Source organism: Odontesthes bonariensis, chromosome 1 (genome assembly GCF_027942865.1).
Source record: "Odontesthes bonariensis isolate fOdoBon6 chromosome 1, fOdoBon6.hap1, whole genome shotgun sequence".
Classification (NCBI taxonomy): Eukaryota; Metazoa; Chordata; class Actinopteri; order Atheriniformes; family Atherinopsidae; genus Odontesthes; species Odontesthes bonariensis.
Genome location: NC_134506.1, coordinates 16,397,490 through 16,422,087, shown reverse-complemented (window position 1 = coordinate 16,422,087; position 24,598 = coordinate 16,397,490). Strand labels below are relative to the sequence as shown.

General features: G+C 40.7%; 2 protein-coding genes and 1 long non-coding RNA gene across 3 annotated transcripts in view; 1 reads left to right on the top strand and 2 right to left on the bottom strand.

Moving 5' to 3' along the window:
• LOC142401994 (uncharacterized) overlaps positions 1 to 18,555 on the top strand; it is a 38,132-nt gene extending 19,577 nt beyond the window's left edge. The window contains exon 2 of the long non-coding RNA XR_012773265.1: positions 14,695 to 18,555. This is a non-coding gene — a long non-coding RNA (uncharacterized LOC142401994). The remainder of the gene's footprint in view (positions 1 to 14,694) is intronic.
• pou4f1 (POU class 4 homeobox 1) lies at positions 11,004 to 12,772 on the bottom strand. Its single transcript, XM_075470664.1, has 2 exons — positions 12,650 to 12,772; positions 11,004 to 12,255 (listed from the first exon to the last, which is right to left on the bottom strand). The coding sequence occupies exons 1-2, from the start codon at positions 12,770 to 12,772 to the stop codon at positions 11,272 to 11,274; spliced, it is 1,107 nt and encodes a 368-aa protein (XP_075326779.1). The 3' UTR covers positions 11,004 to 11,271.
• On the bottom strand, positions 14,057 to 20,882 carry obi1 (ORC ubiquitin ligase 1). The gene is made up of 6 exons (XM_075487378.1): positions 20,726 to 20,882; positions 20,385 to 20,520; positions 18,962 to 19,053; positions 18,178 to 18,399; positions 17,692 to 17,780; positions 14,057 to 15,965 (listed from the first exon to the last, which is right to left on the bottom strand). Exons 1-6 carry the CDS (start codon positions 20,795 to 20,797, stop codon positions 14,585 to 14,587), a joined length of 1,992 nt encoding a protein of 663 aa, XP_075343493.1. The 5' UTR covers positions 20,798 to 20,882; the 3' UTR covers positions 14,057 to 14,584.
• Between the last annotated feature and the right edge of the window lie 3,716 nt (positions 20,883 to 24,598).

The window sequence follows — 24,598 nt, the reverse complement described above, 5'->3', positions numbered from 1 at the left end:
TATGCTTCAATCTTTAATAAGCCATGTTTCCTTACACACAAACCCGTCCTCAATCCCTCAAAGATCCAGGTGTGAATTTTTCATAAACCATGTCTCTGTTTCTTGTTCATGAGCTGTCTCAATACTCTGAGGTCTATTGCTTCCATGTCCAACCTGGCAAATTTATTGGATGTTAGAGGAGTGCGAGTGGAGCAGCAGCACTCGGTAGAACGAAGAGGAAGGAGCGAGCGCTCTCCTTCATTACAGGAGGCAGGTATAAATCAAACTAATTATGGAGCCGCCATAGTATTGAACCCATGGAGGGGAAATGAAATGATCAGAGGCAGGTCGCAGCTCAACAGAGAACAAGTTAATGAAAATATTAATTACCTGATGATATAGTGGCAGCACCCCACCACCCCCGGTCTCTTTCACTTTCAAAGTCCCCACCACAGAGAGCATTTGTTTTAATTGAGTTATAACAAGACTGCTACATTTGGCTGAGTCATTTGATTAGAGTGGGTAATTGACCACCAAAGGGACATGATTGTCAATTATAAAATCCAATGTAGTGTTAATTAGTTAGCAACTCTTAAATGTCTAACTAACACAGACAACATTACACTTCTGTGCAGATGGTTCTTTTTTAAAGCCATAAAATAAAAGCCAAGTGAGTTCACAGATTCAGTTCATCCACATGACACATACCAAATAAGTTGCCTTACTGTCACAGACACAAACACACATCTTCCACCAAACATTAGAGTGTCATTTGCTATTAATATCCGATTTTGGTATCGTGATCGATTTCCTCTGTGTTTTCATTCTGAATTATTCAGTGGTACACTTTATCTCCCCACCTTCCCCTCTCCCCAGACTGCCGCTCCTCCCTCCTCCCCCCTGCCATGCCATTTGTCACAATGGTCAATAAGTGGCTGATATTTGGATCCTGACTGTGTGAGACAGGGTTACTTGTAGGGTGTAGATGTGAGGTTTGGAGGGGAATCACACAGATGATATTGCTTAACAGTCAATCTCTGTAATTAGAGGAGGTATCAACAGTAGTTTGGTCTACTGAGGTTTGAGGTAAGGGATGTCTTGAAGTTCAGGCTATTCTTAGGATTCTGTCATTTAATCTCTTGAATTAATATATGCTAAGAACTTTCTGAATATGTTAAATCAAGATTTTTGTTAAAAGAAAAATCTGGATTAAGATTACCAATAGAATGTAATTAAAGAGGTTGATTCAGTTTTTAAAGTCTAATGTATCTGAAGTTTATCAGAGGAACTCATGGTTGACTTTATAACCATAAGGTGCCAGGTCTCTCGGTCCTTTAGCTGCAAAGCAAGTCCAACTCATCAGCCCTCCACCACCGTGACAATTTATATGAGGTATTTGTGCTCAAATGCTTATTATTTTTTATCACTCTGACCTAGTGATGAACTCCTGGGAAAATTGGCAACTGCCTTGTAACTTCTGAACATTCTTTTTCATTGTAGAATGATGGAATCCAAATTGTTTTAAAATGGCCTCACCTGCCAGGTGATCACTGCTGATATTTTTGCATTTGGACATTGTATTAACACACACCTGAATGCTCCAGAAACCTTTTCTCTACCTTTATAGAGGTGCTCACACATGTTGATCATCGGTTAATGAAGTGCATTTGATTAGTAGCACCTGGTGGTTACTACCCTCTGCATTACAATGGAAGCAGCAAGGGTGCACTATGTTTTTTTTTCACACCGCCTCTGCATTTTGGCTTAGTTTTTGTTCAATAAATAATGACAAGGTAAAATATGGAATGTGTTATTATTCATATAAAGTTGTATTTATCTGATTTTAGACGTCCTTCATGCAGTAATGTCTGTTTACATAAATCCTTCAAATTCTTCTTCACATGACTGTGTATGAGTGAGTTACCCTCATATTAATCAAGTTGGTAAATACTTCTCTGAACTATGACTGATATTAAAAAAACATTTTTTAAAGTAAATTTGCCAGAATCATCCCGCTTAGATTTTCTTTCCCTGATGAATTGACACAGATAAGGGTCAATAATTGGATCATACTTATTTCAAACAAAAGCTCTCTAAGCCAGAGGCTTGAAGGACAAACTGATCCCATTAATGACACCACAACTGTGCTCTGAAACTCTTGCTGAGGCCCGTCAGTGTGACTCCTGCTTATAACGCAAGCGTAATTAGTCGTGTCAACCTACCAAGCTCGATAAAGTGATGCATTCATTCAGCTACCTGTCTAGCTCACAGGGAGGGAGTGAATGAATTTTACATAGTTCTTAGCTTTCCTCCATTTACACTGACAGGCTAATCAGTACTTTGTCAAAGTCGACTCCAGCTCCACCTGTCAAAGCTGTCAGTCTTCTGAGAAACCGATGAGGTCCCCAGAGTAATAAACAGGAGAGCTGATTTCACACCGTGTGACCTGCAAGGTGGGAAGTCAGGCCGCTGAGGACATCGCAATCAATGTCAGAACATGTGGTATCGATGAAAGATGTCAAAAATGGCTGGAACTTACATGAGGTCCTGGAGGCACTCAGTGGGTGTCTCATGGGTGTGATCATGATTATTACACAATGTTTTGTGTGATAGGGAGAGTTGCAGTGTCTGTTGGATGTAGTAGAAATAGCAACGGGCAGTTACACGGTCTATTCTTTTCAATTCTGAAAAATATTATCTTTCCTTCATGCCACATCTCTGAATTTTCTTTTAAAAAGAGACATGACTGTCAAGCTGTCATGCAGGGCTTGTCATCATTGTTGGGTGTTAGGTCGACTGATGACACTCAAGTTGAGTTGCTGATTTAAAAGCTGTGTCATGAGTTGGATATTCCAGTAAGGGGATCTAGAGGATGATATTCCACTCTGGGTAGCAAGAGTCTAATAAGATCAATGACCAGTAAGCTGAGCCCTCTTTCTGTCTTGTCTCTCTCTCGCTCTGAGACACTTCCTTATTATGTTGAATGCTGTCTTTTGCATATTTCTTCCAAACATCCTGCCCAGTGCACTGGATGTGCCACAGATGTGTAGATTCTTTAGTTTTAGGATGGAATTTTGGTTCATTTAGTGTAAATTATGCAAAATGAGTTATCAGGCAAGAAACAGATACCAGCGATCTATATTAATGTGAGTAGACCAATGAACATCATGGCATTTTATTTAGATTCATGCTTCCAATCAGTTACATTAAGACCATGGCTTGGAGGAAAATAAACTAAAAAAAAAATTTTCTTCTCAGTATGCCTGTCTATTATTTAGTTATCTATTAAAGAAATATATTGGGTTTTTTTCTGTTCCTATTATGAACACATTTTTATCTATTTTTCTTTTATATTATTACAAACTGAATATTTTATCTGCTGATGTCATCTACTGAGACTAGTGTCAGTTGATCAGTTTTATTCACATTCTAAGCTCACCATGAAGCTGCATGAAGGACGAATGTTAGAAAAAAAATCTTTATTTTTCTTTAGGGTTTGGGGTTTAGATCTGACACTGTATGAACTTGCATCACTCTAATTACTTGAAAATTATTGATATTTTTTAGAATGTGTTTCTGTTGTTTGGCCACATTCTATCAGCTAAGGCTTTATTAGAGGGTGATTTCAACCTTTACATTGCAACAAAAAGTTTGTCCACACTTAAATCAGTCTTTGTGTGTTTTCTGAAGCAGTCCATTGGATTTGAGTCCTTTTGATGAGCAGCATTAGAACAGGAAAGAACATCCTTGTCAAAGACTGAAAACATGCCAGTAGTACTACTGCTGTTGTACTCTCTCAACAGATCTGGGCTCGTGTAGGGGTGTGTGTGCGTGTGACTGCATCAACATTTGTTCCCCTGCATGCTTCCAAGCTCGAGTTCAGCAAATGAGTTGAACCAACCTTCCTGGGCAGTCTTCCCTCTCTGCCCCAACCTCTAACAACTCATGAAATATTTAACGTGCCTCACAGTAACCTCTCACTCTCGCACACATAGATACACAGACCCACACACACATGCAGGCATTTGTCTTTCTGTCATTCTAGCTGATGGTCAAGGGATTTAAACGTAAATGTCCTTTTTAGCCTCGCAATATTTTGAGAGTGCAAGTGAAAAGTGAAAGCCTGTCACCCCCCCCCCCCCCCCCCCCCCCCCCACCCACCCACCCTGCGCACATGTTCCTATACTTGCGGGTTACGTACCCGGTAAACTTCTGTATAATTTCGTGGAACATTTCAGGGCACTATAGTCCAGTGTATTCAGGCTGGATGTGTATAGAGGCAGCTGGATACAAATTTGACACCCGGCCGATCGGCAGCTGCCGGCTGTTTAATCAACAGTGATGAATATTTGATGGCGTGGCGGCGGGCAAATGGTGGCCGACACTCTTCTCATTATCGAAGTCCATGTGTACAGGAAGATATTCAATATCTTCCAATGTGGAACTGGGCTTTCTCAGCATCATGAAATGCCCTTTCATCTCCCACACGAAAAACTACACATTAAATACGCGCTAGCATTAAAAAAAAAAAAAAAAAAAAAAAAAAGGTTATAGCGATTTGGAAAAAATATTAATTTAATTGAAATAAAAAAAATGTACCTGTGGTAATGTATAGAGAGTGGAATAAACGCTGTCAAATCTAAAATAGGTTACAATTGTGGGCTTTAAATGATCTTGATGTAGTTTATGATGTTTCCCTTTTATATAAGTTAAATTAACTAACTGAAGAGTTAACAATAAGAGTATGAAAAACTTCAGCTTCAAACTTTAGAGAAGCTGAGAATCAAAACGTGGAGGCTCTCCCCGAGAGAACCGTGCAGTGATAATCAGCACCAAGGTCAGCGACAAATGGGGAGAACAGTTGGTATTATTTCTTTTGTACAAAATTATCTATTTTCTGTTTGATACTTGAAGAGTTGAGCCTGGCATCGTGAATGGTATTATGCAGGCTTTCTTATCTGTAGATGCAAACATGTAAATATGACTGTAGCCTAGAAATGTTTAGGTTAAAGTAAACATTGTTTATGCATGGGATCAAAAATTGTAGGCTTTTCACAGGCACCAAAATAAGATCAGTTAAACGTACTATCGTCTTCTTTCATTGTTTGGTAAGGACAAAGAATAAAAGCAATATACATCTAAAACGTCGATGAAATTAATGAGCTGCGGGCTGTTAATAATTAGCCACGCCGCAGCTTTAGTTAGCTTCATTATTTGATTATTTCCAGTGACTCGAGGCGAAAGGCTTCCGTGTCAGGTTTTTCAAAACTGAAAAGTATGTTAACATAAAAGCAAACAATGTAATGGACAAAAATAGTATTTTACGTTTGCTTTTATTAACACCTGGTCTGTTTGACACAAGAAATATCCTGGCAACGTTTGGAGGCTAAACTTCCCTTGCTTCTTTTTTTTTTTTTTACTTTTCCTTCTCTTTTTTTTCCCGATTTACACTTGCCCCTTATATTGGTGCATCTTTTCCCTGCGCTTCCGGTCGCGTGCTCGTCTTTTTGCCACGCGCCTTCTGTCCGCTGCACGTGTGGGTAACGACGACAGGGAAATGGCTTCAATACCAGAGTTCAAAGGGCACGACGCCCGGGGCTACGGCGGCTCTCAGAAGGCAGGGATTGGGAAATAAATGACATTTAGGTAGTAAGGCAGGTTTTGCATAAAGTGACATTTAGGTGGCAATACGTGATTTCAGAGCGAGGTGACGAACCAGTGCAGACTGACAAGTGTTTTTGATGTTTTAGTGCTGCACTTTATCAGTTGTCAAACGGTTGATCCATGCAGTCATGGGAGAATGGGTTGGATGGGAATAAACCTCGTAGTTTTCTAGTTTATTTTGTCGTCATGACGTATTTGGTTTCTAGATCTAAATATGGATTAAGTTCAAATTAAGCTCTCCTGTGAGAATTTGACGAGTGTACATCTCTTACAGCATGGTGTCATATTTTCTACAAAGTAGATACAAAGTATCCAGGGGATGCAAAGGGTCTGCAGTGTGTCATAAAAAAAAAAAAAGGTGAGTTAATGGAAGGGAGATTTGGGGGATTTTAAGTCATATTTAGTCACATATGCAGGTTTTTGCAGTTAAACACCACAGCAGGTAATTTCCTTTATTAGGCGTTCTCACTCATCAAAGTTGAAACTAAAAAGGCAGTTTGATGGCTTTTGGAAGCTTTTAAAAGGCTAATCAGTGTGCTTTTATGTGCATCAACAAAATGCTGTTTCAAATGGATCAAAAATACATACATAAACTGCAATGGAAAGAAGGACAACTTTTTACAGCTCATATGAATGATTGATTTTTTGTGTTTTACAAATTTAAGTGCCAGAACTATTTGAAGAATATATGAAGTATCAACATAACAATTTATCACTTTTGTGATATCTACTGTTAGAGTTTGGATTTCATTGTGAACTCTCATATTGTTGGCTTTTATCATTATTATTATTTAGTGTGGTTTTTTTTTTCTTTACCCAAAAGATGAGGAGTCCACTATACTTTTGAGGACCAAATGGTAGGCCACACATGTTTAAATAGTTGTTTTAAAGACCAAAACTTGATTTTATGGTTAGGCTTAGAATTAGGATACTGTTAGAGTTAGTTTTATGTTTAGGGTTAGGGTAAAATGCTGGGAAATGCATTTCCCTAATGGTGAATTACCACAAAGACAGAATGGTTTTTGGTGTATATATTCATCAGAGTGATGACTCTTAATTATTGGCTTTGTTTTAAGGCCACTACGACTGAAGTGCAAGTGGTACATAGGTATATTCACTACTTCCAAAACTTAAAATTTAAACATCGTATATGAATATTTTATTATAGAAATTGAATCATATGGACACTTAATTCATTTATTATCTTGACTTACATAACGTTTTTGGTCATCCAGCTCACCCCAAGAAGGGGTGAGCTCATATGCTACTGTGATCTGTTTATGTGTGTGCTACATACGAATATGAATCTAAATTGTGCTTTTTGAAATGAAAGTTACCTGCATACCCGTGAAGCATCCATACCCATTTTCATTGTCAGTAGCTACATGACAAGAGGTCAGTCCCTCAAGATCAAATATTTTTCTTACTAAATGACGGATTTATTAGACAAATAATCTCTTCGTCTGACTCTGAACCCTCTGTGATTGAAATATACCCCTGTGTCAACACCGTTGCCTCTCAAACCCGGTCCCCGGCGATAGAGGGCTGCCACAGCGGATTATTGAGCAAATATATATGGGAAATGAGTGCAGATCTGGGGGATCTACCCATCCACTTCCCAGGTTTGACATTTCCGTCCAAAGGCCAACCTACTTGCGCTTTGTTAGATTAAGGGTGCTCTCCGTGGGAGCTTTTTTTTTCTTTTTTCTTTTTTTTTTTTTTTTTAGTTTGTTTCAAGACACTCCAGAAGTAAAACGACGTCAAAAACGAGGGCAGTAACCCAATTCAAGAAGAAAAACAGAACCAGCGCAGAGTGATGTCGCTCTTTCTTTTGACAGCAGATCGTCACGTTTTAATTGTAACGATCTAATCCATCCTAACATGGGCGACCTAACAGCTGCGATTAGGGAAGGCTCACACTCCTCCGCTTTGAGCCATAGTAAAAAAGTCTCACGCTCGTAAATCTAAGCGCCCACGTTACCATAACGTGTGGTGACATCATTATTTGCCGAGGTGGTGTCAGAGACTCTCTCATTTCGTCTGTCAGGAATCCAATTTCCTTTTATTTACATTCACGGTATAGATTAATTACTCCCCCGACTTGTAGCCTGAAGGAATTAAGTTATGGGATCCTTTGGAAGGCTCCACGAATAATCCATCATGGCCTACGTAAGAATACAAAGGTAGAAGGAGAGAAGGTAACTAATGCCGTTGAGTTTGTAGCCTATCGTAAAAACTGTTATAAGATATTATTATTAATGATAATAATTATTATTATTGATATTATTATTATTATTTTATTATAACAAGAATGATCATAATGAGAAGAATAAAAGTCCCAATTGTGACAAATAACTGTTACGTTGATGTTTTTTAATGGGATTCATCTGTAATTTGAGATTGTTTTTCCACTACTATAAAGCTCAAACAGCACACCCAAAGCATCATGGGATGGGGCTTGCTGGGGAGGGTGCGAGAAGGGGGCGGGGGTCACCTAAACGAGCCAGACATGCATAAATAGGAGGGCCCTTTCAGGCCCAGGCAGTAAGGATGTGATCAGGCGTGCGGCTCAGTATTGATAGAGCTTTAAGGGTTATGATATCGGTGAAGTTTCCGATGAAATATCCCCCTGATTAATAGAGGACTCTGTCGTAACGGCCTGACATATGGTAGGCGAGGCAGCTGGGGACAGTACCTCAGGCATCCCCTACGGCCATTAACATATTAGAGGCTATTGTGCAGGCAGACAGTCCGACTTCATCCAGAGCCCCAGCGCAGAGAGACAGCACCCCAGAGCCGTTTGATATAGGCTTTCAATAATGCATTACTCTTCAACCCGCCAACGGAGCTGTTCGTGGTGCTGAAATCATGCGCCATGTGGCGTGTGCGGTGCTGCTGGTAGAGAGTTTTCAGCGCCAGCGGTGCTGAGTAGGCTACTGTCGGGAGGTTGTGTTAGATGAGGAAACTTTGAACGAACAAACGAATGAGAAAACGATAGATAGATAGATAGATAGATAGATAGATAGATAGATAGATAGATAGATAGAGGTCACGCATGTGCATGTCGGAAACATTAAAGGCATTAAGCATCAGTTATTGCATTAGCTGTTGAGATTCGTCTATGATTTAGCGTCAGTCAAGAAATACAACTCTAACTCCAATTCAACCTCAGAGTTTGTAGGGCGGTGATATAGTCTTCAACACAAGGTAAAATGTCCTTAAAGATATATTTACTTTAGTTCTTTCATTCTTACGTTACGATTATGATTTTCAGATTCTTAATAGATTCTTCAACGAATGAAGCCAGAGATCAGTATGGATTTGAACAGTTTCATGGTGTCCGCTCTAAAAGACCCCCACCACCACCACCAAAAAAAAAGGGGGGGGGGGTTCTTTTTGAAAGACAAAAAAATACTCACGTTTAGGAACTGCCCACTCTTGCGTCCATGTAGCCAAAAGCTAAAGAAAAGCAATAAGGAGCTGCCTTCTCTGCTGTTTAACAGCGACCTTCTTCAACCGCCTGCATCTCCTGAAAGCCCCGAAAGCTGACTGAAAGTATTGCATTTTATATCAGCAAACCGTGATTAATATTGCATTACATGCTTGTAAAAATTCGCTTTCAAGGGTCTGAATGCAGGGAGAGAAAAAAGCCCACCATAAAAGGCAAAATAATATCTACAGGTCAGGAATGAACAGAAATATTTGAGGGAGCCAATACATATTCAAATTAAACAAATAAACCATACCCCTGCTCGTGCCTTTCCCTCTTTCTGTGGAGTTAGAGTTGTTTTAATGTTTCTGTCTCTATACTGTGTAAATTCATCAAATGTTGATTGCACAGGGGAGGCCTGTTTCACTAAAATGCAAAAAGGCGGTAACTTACTGTTGCTTAAATAAATTTCAAGAAACTGATGGAACAACGTTTCATCCTGTAAGTAAAACTGTTGTTTGTGCCAAACATTAAAAAATGCATTTACAAAATACCACAGTATGACCACGTGTCTTATTCCTATCACTAATGTATAATGACGTATTGCCTATAGACACTATTTTGAAAGGCTTTAGAGTTCTACTTTAAGTTATTATTATAATGATTATCATCATTATAATTATTCTTTTTTTTTCAGATTTGGAATTTCTGCTCCTAAATTAGACGCACACACATCCAGTATTTCGATTGATTAAGCTTTATGTCGATCATAAATAAAAAAAAATAACACAGTAAGGCTGCTTTTTTTTTTCAGATCACATCCAAACTGATATAAAAAATCAAATAAGGTCTCAATTTAAATGGAGTTGTGACCATGTCTATTTTACCAATGTTTTCTCTAAAGCATAAACAGCGGTGCTCGGTGTGTGCCCAATCACAACCAGAACAGCCAGGTTTTCTTTCCTTGATTTATTAGAAGATTGCTGGAACACACCTCCCCGTTGGATTTTGGCTTACAGGATGAAGAGTACCAATGAAAGTAAGAGGACAATAGAGGAGAGTGGACAAGTTGTGAGTGAGGGAAGGAGACAGTGGGACATTTTCCATGATGCACATGTCGCCGCAGTTTTGTAAACATACTTGTGCACAAAAGTAAAATATTACTTACACAACGATTCCGTAACAATTAACACGACAAACAACGAAGTGATCTCAATGTGAAAACAGGCATTTAACAGTGACTCACACCATCCACAAAATAAGGTCTATCAGCAGACAGCACTACCGTACGCAGTGATTCTTTTTTTCCCCCAATGCATAGTGTTTGCACTGCAAACTGAAACACATGAAAGGATTTTTTTTTTTTCATTGTGATATCACTCTGATGAAGCACGCAAGGCTTTCGTGTTCTGGTCTGTTTTGAACTTTCCCTCTGATGCCAATGGTGTCGATAGACCCTTAGCCTATAATTTATTTCCAAAACACAGGAGCTCACCTCCAGTTCGTGATAAAGTGATGTCTGTATATACAAACCATTTCGACATGACCGACCTATCCAACCTAAAGGGTCTTTTGTGCAAATTCAAAATAATATATCTGTAGATATGACAGCCTGTATAGGCTTAATTACTTCCCGTGAATTAAGATTTCATGCAGGCCTTATTTCTTTTTTTTTTCTTTAGCCATACAAGTTTGCAACTAAATTTGAGTTCATTGCAGCCTCCAAATAAGAATAAATTAACGCATAAATAAATGAACAGATTCATGAATTATTCTATACCAACAACGACAAAAATCCAACCAAAAACACAGTTTAACAATCAATGAGGTAATTCGTAAATGGCTATATTTCAAATAATAGGCCTAGAAGAAAATAACTCGCTATTGTATCAAGCAAATTACCTCTTTCCACGTGTTTTCAAAGGCAACGTCGACGTCGCTAAACTTTTCCCTCGTAACAACTGAGCGAAATTTGTGTAATCTGTTATTTGCATACTTCACATTCACCGATAACGTGAAAATAAACAAGATATATGAAGCCTCATAAAATGGGTTTCTTAAGCCCAATGTGCACCAACGTGTAAAGTCGCTGGAGACAAAAGACTGAAAATGGTGTCTTATTAGTGTCTCTTGGTCCCCAAATTCAGTCACACTTTTTTTTCCCCCTTTATTATTTTTTTCTTCTTTTTTTTGTCCCATCAGTGAGCGGCTGAAAATTTCAACCTCTTCTGCTTCTGTCTTTGGTTACAAAACCACACTCGCACCACATTTTTTTTCAGGTCCAACTTTTCAGCTATAGCTGCTATTTTCTCGGACGACGGTCGAGGCTGTACGGCGAAGTAAGCCTCCAAAGACCTCTTTTCTGGGGCCGCTATCGAGGTCCTCTTGCGTTTCTTTTCCCCTCCGTTGAAAATGTCAGGTTTGCTCATTTTCTCCCTTTGGGCCCCCTCGGCCTCCTCCAGCCAGGCCTGGAGGATGGGTTTGAGCGCAATCATGTTGTTATGGGAGAGTGTTAAGGACTCAAATCGACAAATTGTACTTTGGCTCAGTGATCCCACGCCGGGGATTTTGAGATTAGCCAGAGCGCCGCCCACGTCCGCCTGGGTCACCCCCAGCTTGATCCTCCGCTGCTTGAAGCGCTCCGCGAAAGCCTCCAGCTCCCTTGGGTCTGTGTCCGAGTCATTGATAGAGGGAAGTCCGGAGTTTGTTAGCCCTGGGCCGCCTTGACTTCCACAGTGATGGCCCGGTAAGAGCCCATGGTGGGTTAGCGGCGAATTCATGCTCATTGCCTGGTGGGAGAGGTGACCCAAGCCGTGCATGTGAGAGTGCGGGTGGCCGGAGGAGGTGGAGATGAGCCCTCCGCCGCCACCTCCGCCTCCCCCGCCACCTCCGCCTGTCCCGTCGTGAGCACTGGACATCAGAGAAAGGGACGACGAGCCGAGGTGGTCCATAATGTCCGGTGGCTCCAGATTCTGGTGGTGGTGGTGGTGATGGTGATGATGATGATGGGCCAGTGGAACGGTGGACGTCGACGAGCACGGCACCGTGCTCATCGTGTGGTAGGTGGCGTCGGGCTTGAACGGGTGCGTCTTGCCCTGGGATACAGCGATGTCCACGGCCGCCAAAGCCTCTGCGCGGGCCAACAAGGTCTCATCCAGGCTCGCGAATATGTTGCTCTGTAGCTGCAAGGGCGACAATTAAAGGAAAGAGGAGGGGAGAGTGAATGGGTACGAAATTAGTGAGGAATCGGGAAAGGCACGGAGAAGAAAGAGAAAGAAATCACCATAAATATACATGTCAGTCGGGACTTTTGGCGACACATAACAGAGTTGAGTATTCCTTCAGAGGCGGCAAGTCATAAAAATTAAAACAAAAACAGCAAAGCCAGGCTGTGCGTGAGCGTGCTTTCAAAAAGATCACAGACTGCTGTGGAACACGTGAAAAAAAACATTAAGTGCGCCTCTTGGCTGAATGTGCCTTGAAGCAGCCTTGTTATTACGCACAGACAGCGCTCATCCTTACACTCAGCCTAAGCAAGAAAAATGACAAAGGAAAAAGTTTTCCGGAATCATTTACCTGTGGAGTTTGCAGACAGGCTCTCCTTATAGCTTCCGAGCTGGAATGCAAGGTGGTGTACTTCGGTTCGGGCAAAGAGGGATGCATGGCGAAATGCGGCTGCTTGCTGTTCATGGACATCATCTTGGCGAGCTTCTCCAATTAAAGTGCACAGGAGAGAATGGGTAAACGGCTACAAAAGCTGGAAAAGAGTCATAGACACAGAGAGATCCTTTGCCTATCCGGTAATGATGCAGTGCAGTTCGCTGTGTAGTGCGCCGAGTGCAGCCTTGAGCCCGGAGATCACAGAGATGCCTGCAGTCTCACAGACGCACTTATCTGTCTACTGTTTCCCACTGCTGGGGATGAGAGAGGCTCTTACACCTGAGCGCTTCAGATCTCGTCAAGCCCGTGCTCGGCTGCTCTCGCGAGACAGTAACTGGCAGACTAGTGAACTGGCTGACAGATAAAAACTGCTCACAGGGAAGGCAATAACATCTGGAGTTGAGATGCTTTCGTTTTTAAGGGCTGTCTCCTCTTCATCCAAAAGTGCCTTTCAGGCCTTATTCTTGCCTTAGAGGCCATCGACCATTGACTTAATGCCGTTTTTGAATAAAATAGGTCCATCTGAATATCAAAATAGCTTTTTCTGAAGCAATTGTCTTCCAAAAATGGGAAAAAGTCCATAACAATATCAATGTAAATCAGAGGCACGAGAGAGCAGCATCATACAGATGCATCACTCTAGAAATATTACATTTATTTATGAATTAACTGACTTGTTCTATCAGTCCCACCAATGTCAGATTCAGAAGTGTATGTTAGTTTGCCAGGAGACTCTTATTGGCCTGCTGTCCCTCTCATTTTAACCCTTGGAAATAATGAGACCACCGCCTTATCATTAAAGCCCGTCATCACCAGATGAGTACTAAACAAATTGATTTAATACACCAGCGTAACCTTGCAGTCTTTACCTAAATTAATTAATCCCAATGAATTAACACTTCATTAAATCAAACCACAACGGTTCCCGAATTAAAATTTCATGCAGCAATTAGAGGTATGTGAAATACACGCCATATCGTTAAATTTGCATAATAAATAAGGAGCTTTCTGCTCCTGTGTGTGAGGTCTCTAATGTGTGTCGTTACAGGCTACTTGAACAGGCCGTGCTGTTTCCATTCTTAATGGCCCTCAATTAATATTTGTGACTGCTAAATGCAGATTGTAAATCATCTGCAGAAGTAGCAAAAATAAAAAATGAGACAAAAAAAAAGTTAGTCCACAATTCCACTCAAACTAAATGTGAAAAATTCACAAAATACTGGGCTGTCTAGGTTCTCCTGGAGACTGCCCTTAAGCAGACCCCCGTTATACGACCGGGTAAATGAAAAAAACACACAAATCTGTCGGGGGCTTTTTCCTCATTGCATTACATCTTTATTTCCTATCACACAAATTTGCAAATTCTACTTCAGCGTGTCACATTTCTTTTACGTTAGCCTTCTTGATCTGTTCTCAGTGCCATATAAAAAGATCACATCAACATCACATTCGCCAAATAGCAGGAAATGACAAAAACAGACAAGTAGTTTTAAGTATATTTCAAAAATGTCTCCGCACTAAATGTGATGACCAATTGTACAAGAAAAAACTGTCAGTTGTAAAAGTGCAGACAGATTTTTGGGCTGTAAAAGCTGACCTTCATGGTTGCTTGGCTACCAGTGTCACATACAAGTTAACTTGTATTCTGTAAGAGTCTTCCATTAGTTGACGGTAACTCATACCACAACAGAATAATGGCAATGGGAGACAATAAGTTACACCCTAGAATCAAATACATTAATTTATTCTGAGGCAATATAGAATAATACTTTTCAACCAGATGCAGTAGTGAAACATGACCTAAACACACTACAGGGCATTGAAAACATACAGAGGGGGTTTCTGAAACCTTCACATGAGCTTTGAAAGTTTGGTGGGACTGCTTGTATTAAATGGACTGTGAGATTTTCTCTTTATTGGCTGGCTGTTGTTCAGTGCATGTCTCTCTCTTGTGTTCACAGGTTTACTGCCAGTGCCGCCAGAGGAAGAGGACGAGGAGGACGAAGGGTTTACATGTTCCTGATGATGGTGTTGGCTTGTTGGACTGAGAGAGTCAGAGGGACCAGCCTTAATCTCGTCCAGAGGATCGAACAACAAGTCAAAAGACAGTTCTTCGGTCTCAGAAAGTTCTTCCCGCTCTGCGCTGCCAGAGACGTGTGCATCATCTTTCTGACCCAACACCTGAGCAGCCAAAACTTCCTCTGCAGAGCCTTCTGGAGCCTCCTCGACATTTAGAGTACCATCCATCTTTTCACATGGTTGCTGGTTCTTATGCTCATCTTCGACTGCAGCTCTGGCGTCGGGACTTGAGAAGACATCAGGGCAGATTTGTGGCTCTGGGACAAGAGTGCTGTCTAACTCTAAGAGAGAGGAGGAACCCAAGGATAGCTGGGATCCCCGGCTGCTAGAACTTTCTCCATCAAGCATCATGGAGTCCAACTCGGAGATTTTATCCAAGTACGCTGCATCCATAGAGGCCTCGCTGGACACCTGAAAACTGTCGGACTTGTCGCTTGCTAAATTAGTGGAGGTGGATTCCTCGACTAAGCTTTCTTTACTTGGACCTGCACACGACGGGTCAACAGAGTTTGCCCAGCAACCCCAAAAGACAGACTTCGAAGATTCCGTATCATCTGTGGGACAGCTTTTGGGGAATTTCTCAAGGCTGCTGAATTTGTTCTCAAACGCAGCGTTAGTCTTCCCCGGACTAGGATATTCTTCAAAATCAAGCTTTCTCAGATAAGACACAGGTTTAAATGCAACTTTCTTTTCCCGGATGCCAGGACTTCTCAGGGTTAGAGACCGGAAAGCAGTAGATGGAGTAGTGGGCAAGAAGTCAGAGGAGGTGCCTTCAGAGTCCTCATTTTTTTCTTCTTCAGTGGGATTCTTATCAAACTCTTTTTCTGCAGACGGCAGAGACACCAAACTGTTATTTCTCGAAAATGTTCGACACTCTGCCTCTGGATTGCTGCAGATTAACCTCCTTTCATTGTCACTCAAGCTTCTCATCATCATGCTGATTTTCTGTTGCTGTGTGAGAGCTTCAGTCACAGACGTGCTATTTCCACAAGCTTCCTGCACTTCAGCAGGACTCTTCTCAGAACTTCGGGCCCGAGCCTCGAGGTCATCGATGTACTGGTCACTGCGTTCCAGAGCCCTTTTCAAGTGATCCACATCACGCTCATACTGCTGAATTTTAGCTTCCAGAGCTGCCACCGTGTAGCGACCAAACCTGGGGACAGATCATTTTGTCACGTTATGATGACAGAAAACTCAAGCGACATTTTGCTTAATTGCATAAGTTTTCAGCCTTTTTACTCTGACAAGTACCTTTGAAATCAAAGGAAATTATTTGACATGAAAATTAAATGAAAAAATACTTTATCATAAAAGAAGTCTGTGAAAATGATATGGAAACTAAATAAAACAGAAACATAGTAAATAAAAATTTGAAAAGAACATTGAAAAACTTTGTCAGGATCTGTATCTACAGGCAACCGTTTTAGCACTAGCAGAGCACCTGACTTCATTTTCAGCCAGGATCAGATTGTTCTGTGATCAGATAGTTAACAGTGTTTATAGCTCAATTTCCAACTCCTTCCTTATTTTGATTGGTTATTAAGAGAGACATCAGTAGCGTTCTAAAGGCTTAACTATTTCCAGATAAAAACGGCCATGAGCACAGCAGACAAAGGTTTTGTAGTGTGTTGTGAACTGACCAAGAAACACAGCTGGATCTTCACGTGACTACAATAAGAAACCTTAGAGCCAGAATCCAAGCGATCAGTTTGTGGCCAAAACAGAAAGGTTTGGATCAAACAGCTTCCTATACTGGCAACTACAGGGGGAGTTTTCAGTGTGAAAACCATCAACAGAGGCGGGTTCAATGGGGCCGCTGCTATTCTTATCGTTGACGTTCAACCTGGCTCGAACTGATGGTGAGCAGCAAAGAGGGAGTGAAACTCTTCAATGGAGGAAGAAGCGTTTGGCAGCAAACCTTAAAATGCCGCGGAGCAGTTGGAACCATCAGTTTCCTCTTAAAGTTGGACTTCTATTCATGCAGAAAATGTTTTAATTCCTGCCATTTTAATATACTGTGCTACGTTTCCTTTTTGTTTAATTTTTTATGCTTTTGTCATACATTACTGTAAATGCGCCCCAAAGAAAAAGATACAAATACACACCAGCGATTATCTGCTGGTTAATGCACAGAACGGAAGGCAATATATGCAGCAGATTCACTAACTTCTCACCCATTTAAGACTTCCTTATTGCTTGACATCTACACAGCATTGTTGTGGTTGTGTCAACTACGATCGCGGTGAACACTTAGACTGCTTTCGCCGCTGGAGCAGAGTGGCTCATCTGGCGTATGTGCCTGCTGATACACCATTTAAATTAGATAATGCTTCAGTTCCACCGACTAACCTGTTTCATTTTACAAAAGCAAAACTCATAACAGAAAATTCTCATTATTACAATCAATTTATAACGCTGTTTAAGCATAAAAAGCTTGCTACCACTGCTCAAGATTAAGCATTTCAGACAGGCTTGGATTAAAGCAGACTTCTGAAACCTGAGGGTTTTTCTGGAAAACTTAAGGGTCCATTCAAACCTTTTAGTTCTCAGCCCCTAAAAAACAAAGAAAAAAAACTAAGAACGTGTAATAAAATCCATTTGGGAGGTTAAACCGTCGTGGTTTTACTGTAAATGAGTGACTTTGTTCAGTTTATCAATATGTTTTTTTAAAGATGTATGTTTTGTAAATGATGCAAAATGCATATCATCAGTTTTGAAAGGTAAAGGGATGCATGAGTTGCATCAGGCCTGAATCTGTTCACTGAAATATACAAGTATTGTCTTTAAAAAAAAAAAAGAAGAAAGAAATGAAGAACAAGGTCAAGAAGGCGAAAACACAAAAAGTCGGGATGCTGCGATACACAGATAAACATACTTACTTCTGAGGAGATCTGCTCGCCACCTCTGCTTTCAGTCTCATATTCTCTTGTACGAGGTCGATATTCTGAGATCGCAACGTCTTATTTGCCTAAAGTACACAAGCAACCCATTACAGTTATTCCATGATTCATAAAAAAAAAGCTATTCATGTTTCAACAGAAGCATATTTATAAAAAAGAGAAGTGCAGATATGGGTATTAATTTAGCTTTCCTTTAGTCACATAAACCATTTTTATTTATTCTTTAGGGAAGTCAAATAAACTGGGTAGATAAACTGGGTAGAATATCATGACATTTCTCTTTTGAAGGAGAGGAATGATAAAAAAAAACGTCATACTGTGTAAAAAAAAAAAAAAAGTATTACATTTTTGTTCTTTAAAACAACTAACATGTACAGAAAACAGTTCATCTGCGATTCTGCTTAAAAGTTCGGTGTAATGTAACACTGAATTCACGTCGAGTCTCTCATACAGCAGCTTGGGTACCTCCTTCAGCTTGTCCGTGTCCTGCTTTATTTTGTCACAAACATCTGTGGCGGCTTGCAGCTTGCTCTTCCATTCCTCCACGACGAGGGGGGAAACTCTATTGTCATCTGGCTGCACTGCATTAACGCTGCAGGGATGCAAAGCAGTCTTCAGCTGGGCCTCCAGACTCTGAGTTTTTGTTTTCAGCTCCTTGTTTTCCCTCATAAGCCCTTCAATCTCTTCCTGTCATTTAAAAAAAAAAAAAAATGGTGACATTCATAACAGGGTAAAGAAAGTACTTTCAATATTACGCTTACAAATTCACCACAGAGTTGGCGATATTTGCAACTACTATGAAATAGGTTTTTACTTTTGCAAATACAGAAGTGGATTTAATCATCTTAAAGATTTTACCAAACAGTGTTTACTCACTGCCTACTAGTTAAGGGGCATATAACCTCCTCCGATCTGTATCCCCACTGATGCTAAACTAATACCTAAATGAAAGCTGCACTTTGCCTTACTCATACTCCAACAATAAACTGCTTTGTCAGATATCCGAAGTGTGTCTTTAAAGAAAACAGTATTGGACGGTGGCTGCAACTGGGATTCCGCTGAACTCTGTTGACCCGATGTATAATTCTTTTTTTTTTTGTCCGGTGGCGATGAGCCATCTTATAAATCTGTCAAAAAGCATCAACCTGCTTGTTATTAGCTTAAAAAAAATAAAAAAAAAGAGTATGTTTAGAGTATTTTTGGGAGAAAAAAAAATATTAAATCCACAAACAGCTTGATGATCCAATACCTCATACTCTCGAAAAAGCAGTTCTCCTCTGGTTTTCCTGTAACATTTTCTCATGGAGGGATTATCACTGTGGTCGCCCTCATTTGTCCCTCCTGTAACAGAAACGCATTAGTGCAGTAAAACATCAACAGACCCCAAAACGCGTATCAAAGTTATGTTACAATTCACTCTTCTCTTATGTGGGGTTCAATGATACCTTAATTACAGGGCTACAGAGTTTCCACCAACATCAGCAAAACCTTAAAAATGGAAGCCGCTGCGATTTTAAAAAGTAGGCAAAAGTTAAATGATACCCCCAGGCTCACCTGCAGGAAATTGTGTTCAATTTCCAATGAGAAAACAATTCTTTCAAGCTCTGTGCTGATGGCCCTTATCTAAAGCCTCGTTTCCACTGTCAGTACGGTTCGGGTCACTTCGTATACGGGTCGGGTCGCTTTGGGGTCAGCTTTGTGTTCCAACTGTACAAAGGGGACCCTCAGGGGTGGGCGGAGTGCGTGCTGAAGCGTAAATAGCATACATAATTCCGAACCACCTCCAGTGTTTACGGTCCACGCCGCTCCTGCTGTTGTGGTCCTTGATTCGCCGGTAATCGCTCCGAAGCTTCTTCAGCTTCTTCAGCTTAATGCGACACTGGCTCGCAGTCCAGTTGAAACCACTCTCTTCCATTTTTGCGGCAATCAGCTAGAAAACTTTTTCGTTTTGCACAGCGCCATCGAGCTTCCGCTGCACAGCCTCCTCACCAACAACGGAGAGCAGAGCCTGGAACCGGTCCTGTGTGCTAGGTACCCCAAGCAGAAGGGTTACAAAAATGGTAACGGGTACCATGGGACCGGTACGCTTTTGTGGTAGTGGAAACACTGAAATAAGCAGACCGTTCTGAACCGACCCATTATTGCATAGTGTAAATGAGGCTTTAGTACACCATCAGAAAGTTTTAGGTGAGAGACCACCCCCTTTTCTCTATTATGGGATGACTGAAACACCTAAATCTGAATTCTTGTAGATCTACTCGAAGCTACTTGCTTCCTACAGTGGAGCATCACTGACCATTTTGCAAATCTAACTTAATAAAGATCAGAACAACACAAGGGAGTAAACATAACAATCCTTGCAACATGTGTACTCATGCAAACGTTGATGCTAACATCTCTTCCTAATCACAGTTCTCCTTTCTGTCTTTTGGATCAGGAATTTACCCATACTCAAACGATGGTGGACAGAAAAGTCTAGATACAAAATCTTTTACATAAAATGAATAGACAAGCTAAATATGCCCCAACCCAGTGGCTTACATTTGCCAAACTACAGTGTAAACTTAACGTGAACTTTTTAGCAATATCTCGTGGAGTCTCAACCGTGAGGTGAAGTCTCCAGTTACCTCTTCATTCAGTCCATTTTCACTTGTTCGTGTGCAGCTACTCACCGATAATTTCCCTGCACGGGTTTTCCGCAGTGATGGAGACTCTGCAGGTCGGGCACTGGCTGGTTTTCTTTAACCACATTTCCATGCAGGTTGAACAGAACACGTGGTGGTTGGCACAAATAACCGGCTGTCTGACCTGCACAGATTTAAACACGAGCGGATTTTTTTGCGTCAACATGTTGCATCGACAGCGGGAAATACAATTTCTCTCAGCTAATGACGGTTGCCACATTTGACTGGTATCGTAGCAACGCTCTGGAAACAAACCAACAGTTTAACTCGTGTTTAATCTGTTTAACGACTGATGGACGCGAAACGTTTAAAAACAGCACGATATTTACCTTCCCGAGGCATATCTGGCACGAAATCGGCAGGGTTAGCGAAAGGGTCGATGCTTGATAATTAAGAGCCATGGTTTTTGTGAGTAACTAGCACAAACAGCACACTTCCCCCAAGGAGGAACAAATTTCCCACCAGGAAGGAACCGCCACTATTCCGCGCGCCGAGTCTTAGATCTACGGCAAGCAATATCGACCAAAAGCCTTTTGAATCGCCAATACAAAAATATTTCTATAATCACAAAGCTTTTTACCGAGTATATCAATACCATACACTCATGTAAGCAAAAGTAAACTGCGTGAGAAGTAAACTCTATCAATACATTTTAGCCACTATCAAAAAAGGGTAAAAAAAAGTCATTTTGTTTGCCAGAGTTTAAGCAACATTTATTTCGGGTCTAGGCAATATGGAATTGCGTCTGTTGACATTTGGATGGATACTCATTTATCCATCAATTTTCTACACCCGTTAAATCAAATTCAGGGTCGCTGAGGGGCTAGAGCCTATCCCAGCTGCCATCAGCCAAAAGGCAAGGCAAGGAACACCCTGGACAGGTTGCCAGTCCACCACAGGGCCAACAAACAACCGTGCACACTCACACACTGCTGCAGTCAAGTCAGAATCTCATATGTCACAAACTATACTAAAAAATTATTTCCAAACAACAAGAAATAGTCCTATAAGAGTTTCCAAGGGTTTAATCTGGTAAAAATAAATACATAAAAATAAGTCAATAGATTTGCAGATGCACAGCAGCATACAGATTCTCTCTATTTGGGTTACCTTGAACATAGAAATAGCTGTTCTTCGAGTCAATGCTTTTGTATTATGTGCAAAACAAACGTCTGGCAAAACTTGAAGCAGACAGTGACTTACTGTGTAGATCATCCAGAGTAAATGAGCTTGCAATAGGTGAGAGAGTGGTCTCGATAAGAACAAACAAACAAAAAAGTTGGTAAGACATTTAGCTTTGGCTTTTCATCTACATTGTTTCTGTAGAACAATAAATAACAGCTAAATTTATTGACCAACTGCAAAATTACATTTACTCTCTTTGATACCACTAATATCACATTCAATAATTCAAAGTATTCCCATAAAGAAGATTGTAGTGTGTTATTTTGCAATCCTTTGTCTCTGATAAATGATGTAATTTATGAATAACAATACAGAGTGGTCTATTATTAGCATAAATTCCACTAAAAATATTTCAAATTACATCTCTACCACAGTTTAACCCTCCAGGCCCATCACTCATATCTGAATCTACATGTCCTGTGCTTCATCGTATCTCAAACCAGGACATCTTCTTAGGATCTAATAAGATTAGAATTGACTGACTGCAAAATAACCTTGTACGCCGATCTCAGTTTTAAAAACATCACCAGTGCTTGTTTGATTGTTTTCAGTGGCCTGTTAAATGGATCACAAGCAACCACTTGTTTTCACACATTTTTTATAGCACCAGTGTTTTTATGAGGATGTTTGAAGTAAATGAACATGATGAAATGTTCAAGTTAAATAAGTTACAGAGATACTTAGCATGTTATATGCCAGTGTAATGAGGACATATTATTGCATGCAGACTTTTGGAACAGCAGGTTTATACATGCAAGATGATATTAAAATATTTTTAGTGACTATTTCCGATGGACTAAAAAAAACTATGTGGATGCTTCCAAGCTTTTATTCAAACCCACATTCCTCTCAATATTGCAAATGACTTCAAAGAGAATCTCTGACATACAAGAAATTGTCAGAGATTCTTTCCAGTGTGCCCCAGTAAACTTGCCAATTCAAGCGGTAGTGGTTAATGAATTTATTCAGGTGAATTTTTTTCCCTAAAATAACCAATATCAGACTGAAATTAAATAAATACCCATTGCCCCACAGAGATTGCATTGCTTTCCAACAGGCCAGTCATTAATTGGTGACAGTCAATTAATCACAGCTGGTACAGACGGCTGCATCTATTGATCTTGTCCCAGCACTTATTTTTCATCCCTAAATGACACCGATTGCCAGATTTGACCAGCATGTGTAATGGACAGTAAAGAACCAATGACCTGAGTGTCAGTCTTGTCACAGGTTGGGATCTCAATCCCCTCCCCCTTCTCTGGCAAATAGCATCCTTACCATTTAGCTTGGAAAGGTTTAGACTGCCCTAAGAGCACAGCAGCGAAACAGTCTGCCCTGGTGCTCAAATGACCTTTTATCTTTAAAGCTTAATCTCTGACAAATGCTTGCTTTAATTAGCCTGATACCCCCTGCCTGGACCACCACCTCACCCAGACCCTATGTCTCACACTGTTTCCATCTCACTCTACTAACTAATACTATATATCCCCCTCTCAATTTGGCTTTTGGAAATTCTCAAGCACGAGTAAGTGTCAGTAAGTGAGGTAATATAAGTGAGCAAAAATAAAAAAGGGTATAAAATCTCTTTGGTCTGTCGCATTTCCTTCAGAGATAAAACCGCAGCAGATTGAAGGTGATGTTTTAAAAACAATCCAAAAACACTATAATTACAGTACTAATTATGTATCTGACAAACGGAACAAAGATGTAATGTTGAGGAGAGGATATTTAAGAGTGTGCCAGGGCACATTAGTTTGAGATAACATGCACCAGAATCCTGCATGGCTCATCTATTGATTACCCACTATCAGAGACAGTAGGGTGTAGCAAAGTATGTGTGTCACTGTCTGTTTGTGCAAATGGCACGTGGCTTCATTCAAATGCATTAACAGGTACGTTTTTTTCTTCATTAGTTGTATTTACTCTAACATAACAGGTTTAAAAGAGAAATAGTTTAATATTTTCTTTAGAAAGTAGTGTGTGCCATTCGTGCAAATTGGTAGTAGATGTTGAGGGAGAGTTTTTCTGAAGGTAAACTAAAAGTTCTTAATTGGGCATGTGTTACTAATCTCTTTCCAAGATTGCTGGAATTTAAGACGTCGGCTTCACCCGGACATTGCAGCAGATTGTGCATTCCTACCACTGCAGCAGCAAACACAAGTAAAAGAGATGCATGGCTACAAATCCCTGTTTTATTGGAAAGGGGCCTAATTATTAGGATGTAAGTCAAGCTGTGACTCGAGGGCCGTCTCCTTCATGCAGGCCTGCTTTATATTTATCCCCTCCTCTGCAGCTACAGCAGCAGTGCCACCATCACCACCAGCAGAGTGTGGTGCTTTTATTGCATCGCCCACAGGCAGGTTCAGCCCTGTCACAGTCACACATATTCACACACACAGCCTCCAGGACCGGCAGACACTTGAGTCCCCACCACAGCAGAGTTACCCCACGTCCCTGTGCAGCCTCACATGGGCCCTTGGGACAGCAGAGGGAGGGAGCGGGTATTATGGTAATACAAGAGCCGGCTGCTACCTTCCCCTCTCCTGAAGCACAGCTGGGAAGGACCATCATTACAAGTATTGTAGCAATCTGTTTAAGAAAGACACATTGGAGAGGTTGTGTGACATAGAGAGGATGAGTGCTGCATACATAGATCACATAAAATATGATTAAAATGTGTGTGAGGGCAGCAGGAATAAAATGCAAAACTTGTTATGAACACCTTATATCAAGTCTACTGTCAAAATGGCCAGTTGTAAATCTCTATTTTCCCCTTTTTACTTTTTTATTTTATTAAAGGTTTCTTGCGTTGAGATGGTCATATCTCAAGACAAGAGGCCTGTGGCACATAAGGAATAAATAGGACATAAAGTATTTGAATCTCTAATGCCTCATATACCTTTACCGATCTATATTGTTGTGTGTCACATGCCAGAAATCCATTAGAAAAAGAGAGAAATCACATAGTCTTGGAATTGTGCAAGTGCACAGCTTTTATGATCAAATTTTCCCAAATT

Excerpts from the sequence above, each read along its gene's own strand:
- pou4f1 (XM_075470664.1), bottom strand. The coding sequence starts at position 12,772 with ATGATGTCCATGAACAGCAAGCAGCCGCATTTCGCCATGCATCCCTCT. Across the intron at positions 12,256-12,649 it reads CCTGTCTGCAAACTCCACAG|CTACAGAGCAACATATTCGC; the intron begins GTAAATGATTCC and ends TCGCCCTTGCAG.
- obi1 (XM_075487378.1), bottom strand. The coding sequence starts at position 20,797 with ATGGCTCTTAATTATCAAGCATCGACCCTTTCGCTAACCCTGCCGATT. Across the intron at positions 18,400-18,961 it reads TGCTTTTTCGAGAGTATGAG|GAAGAGATTGAAGGGCTTAT; the intron begins GTATTGGATCAT and ends TTTAAATGACAG. Across the intron at positions 17,781-18,177 it reads ACACGGACAAGCTGAAGGAG|GCAAATAAGACGTTGCGATC; the intron begins GTACCCAAGCTG and ends TGTGTACTTTAG.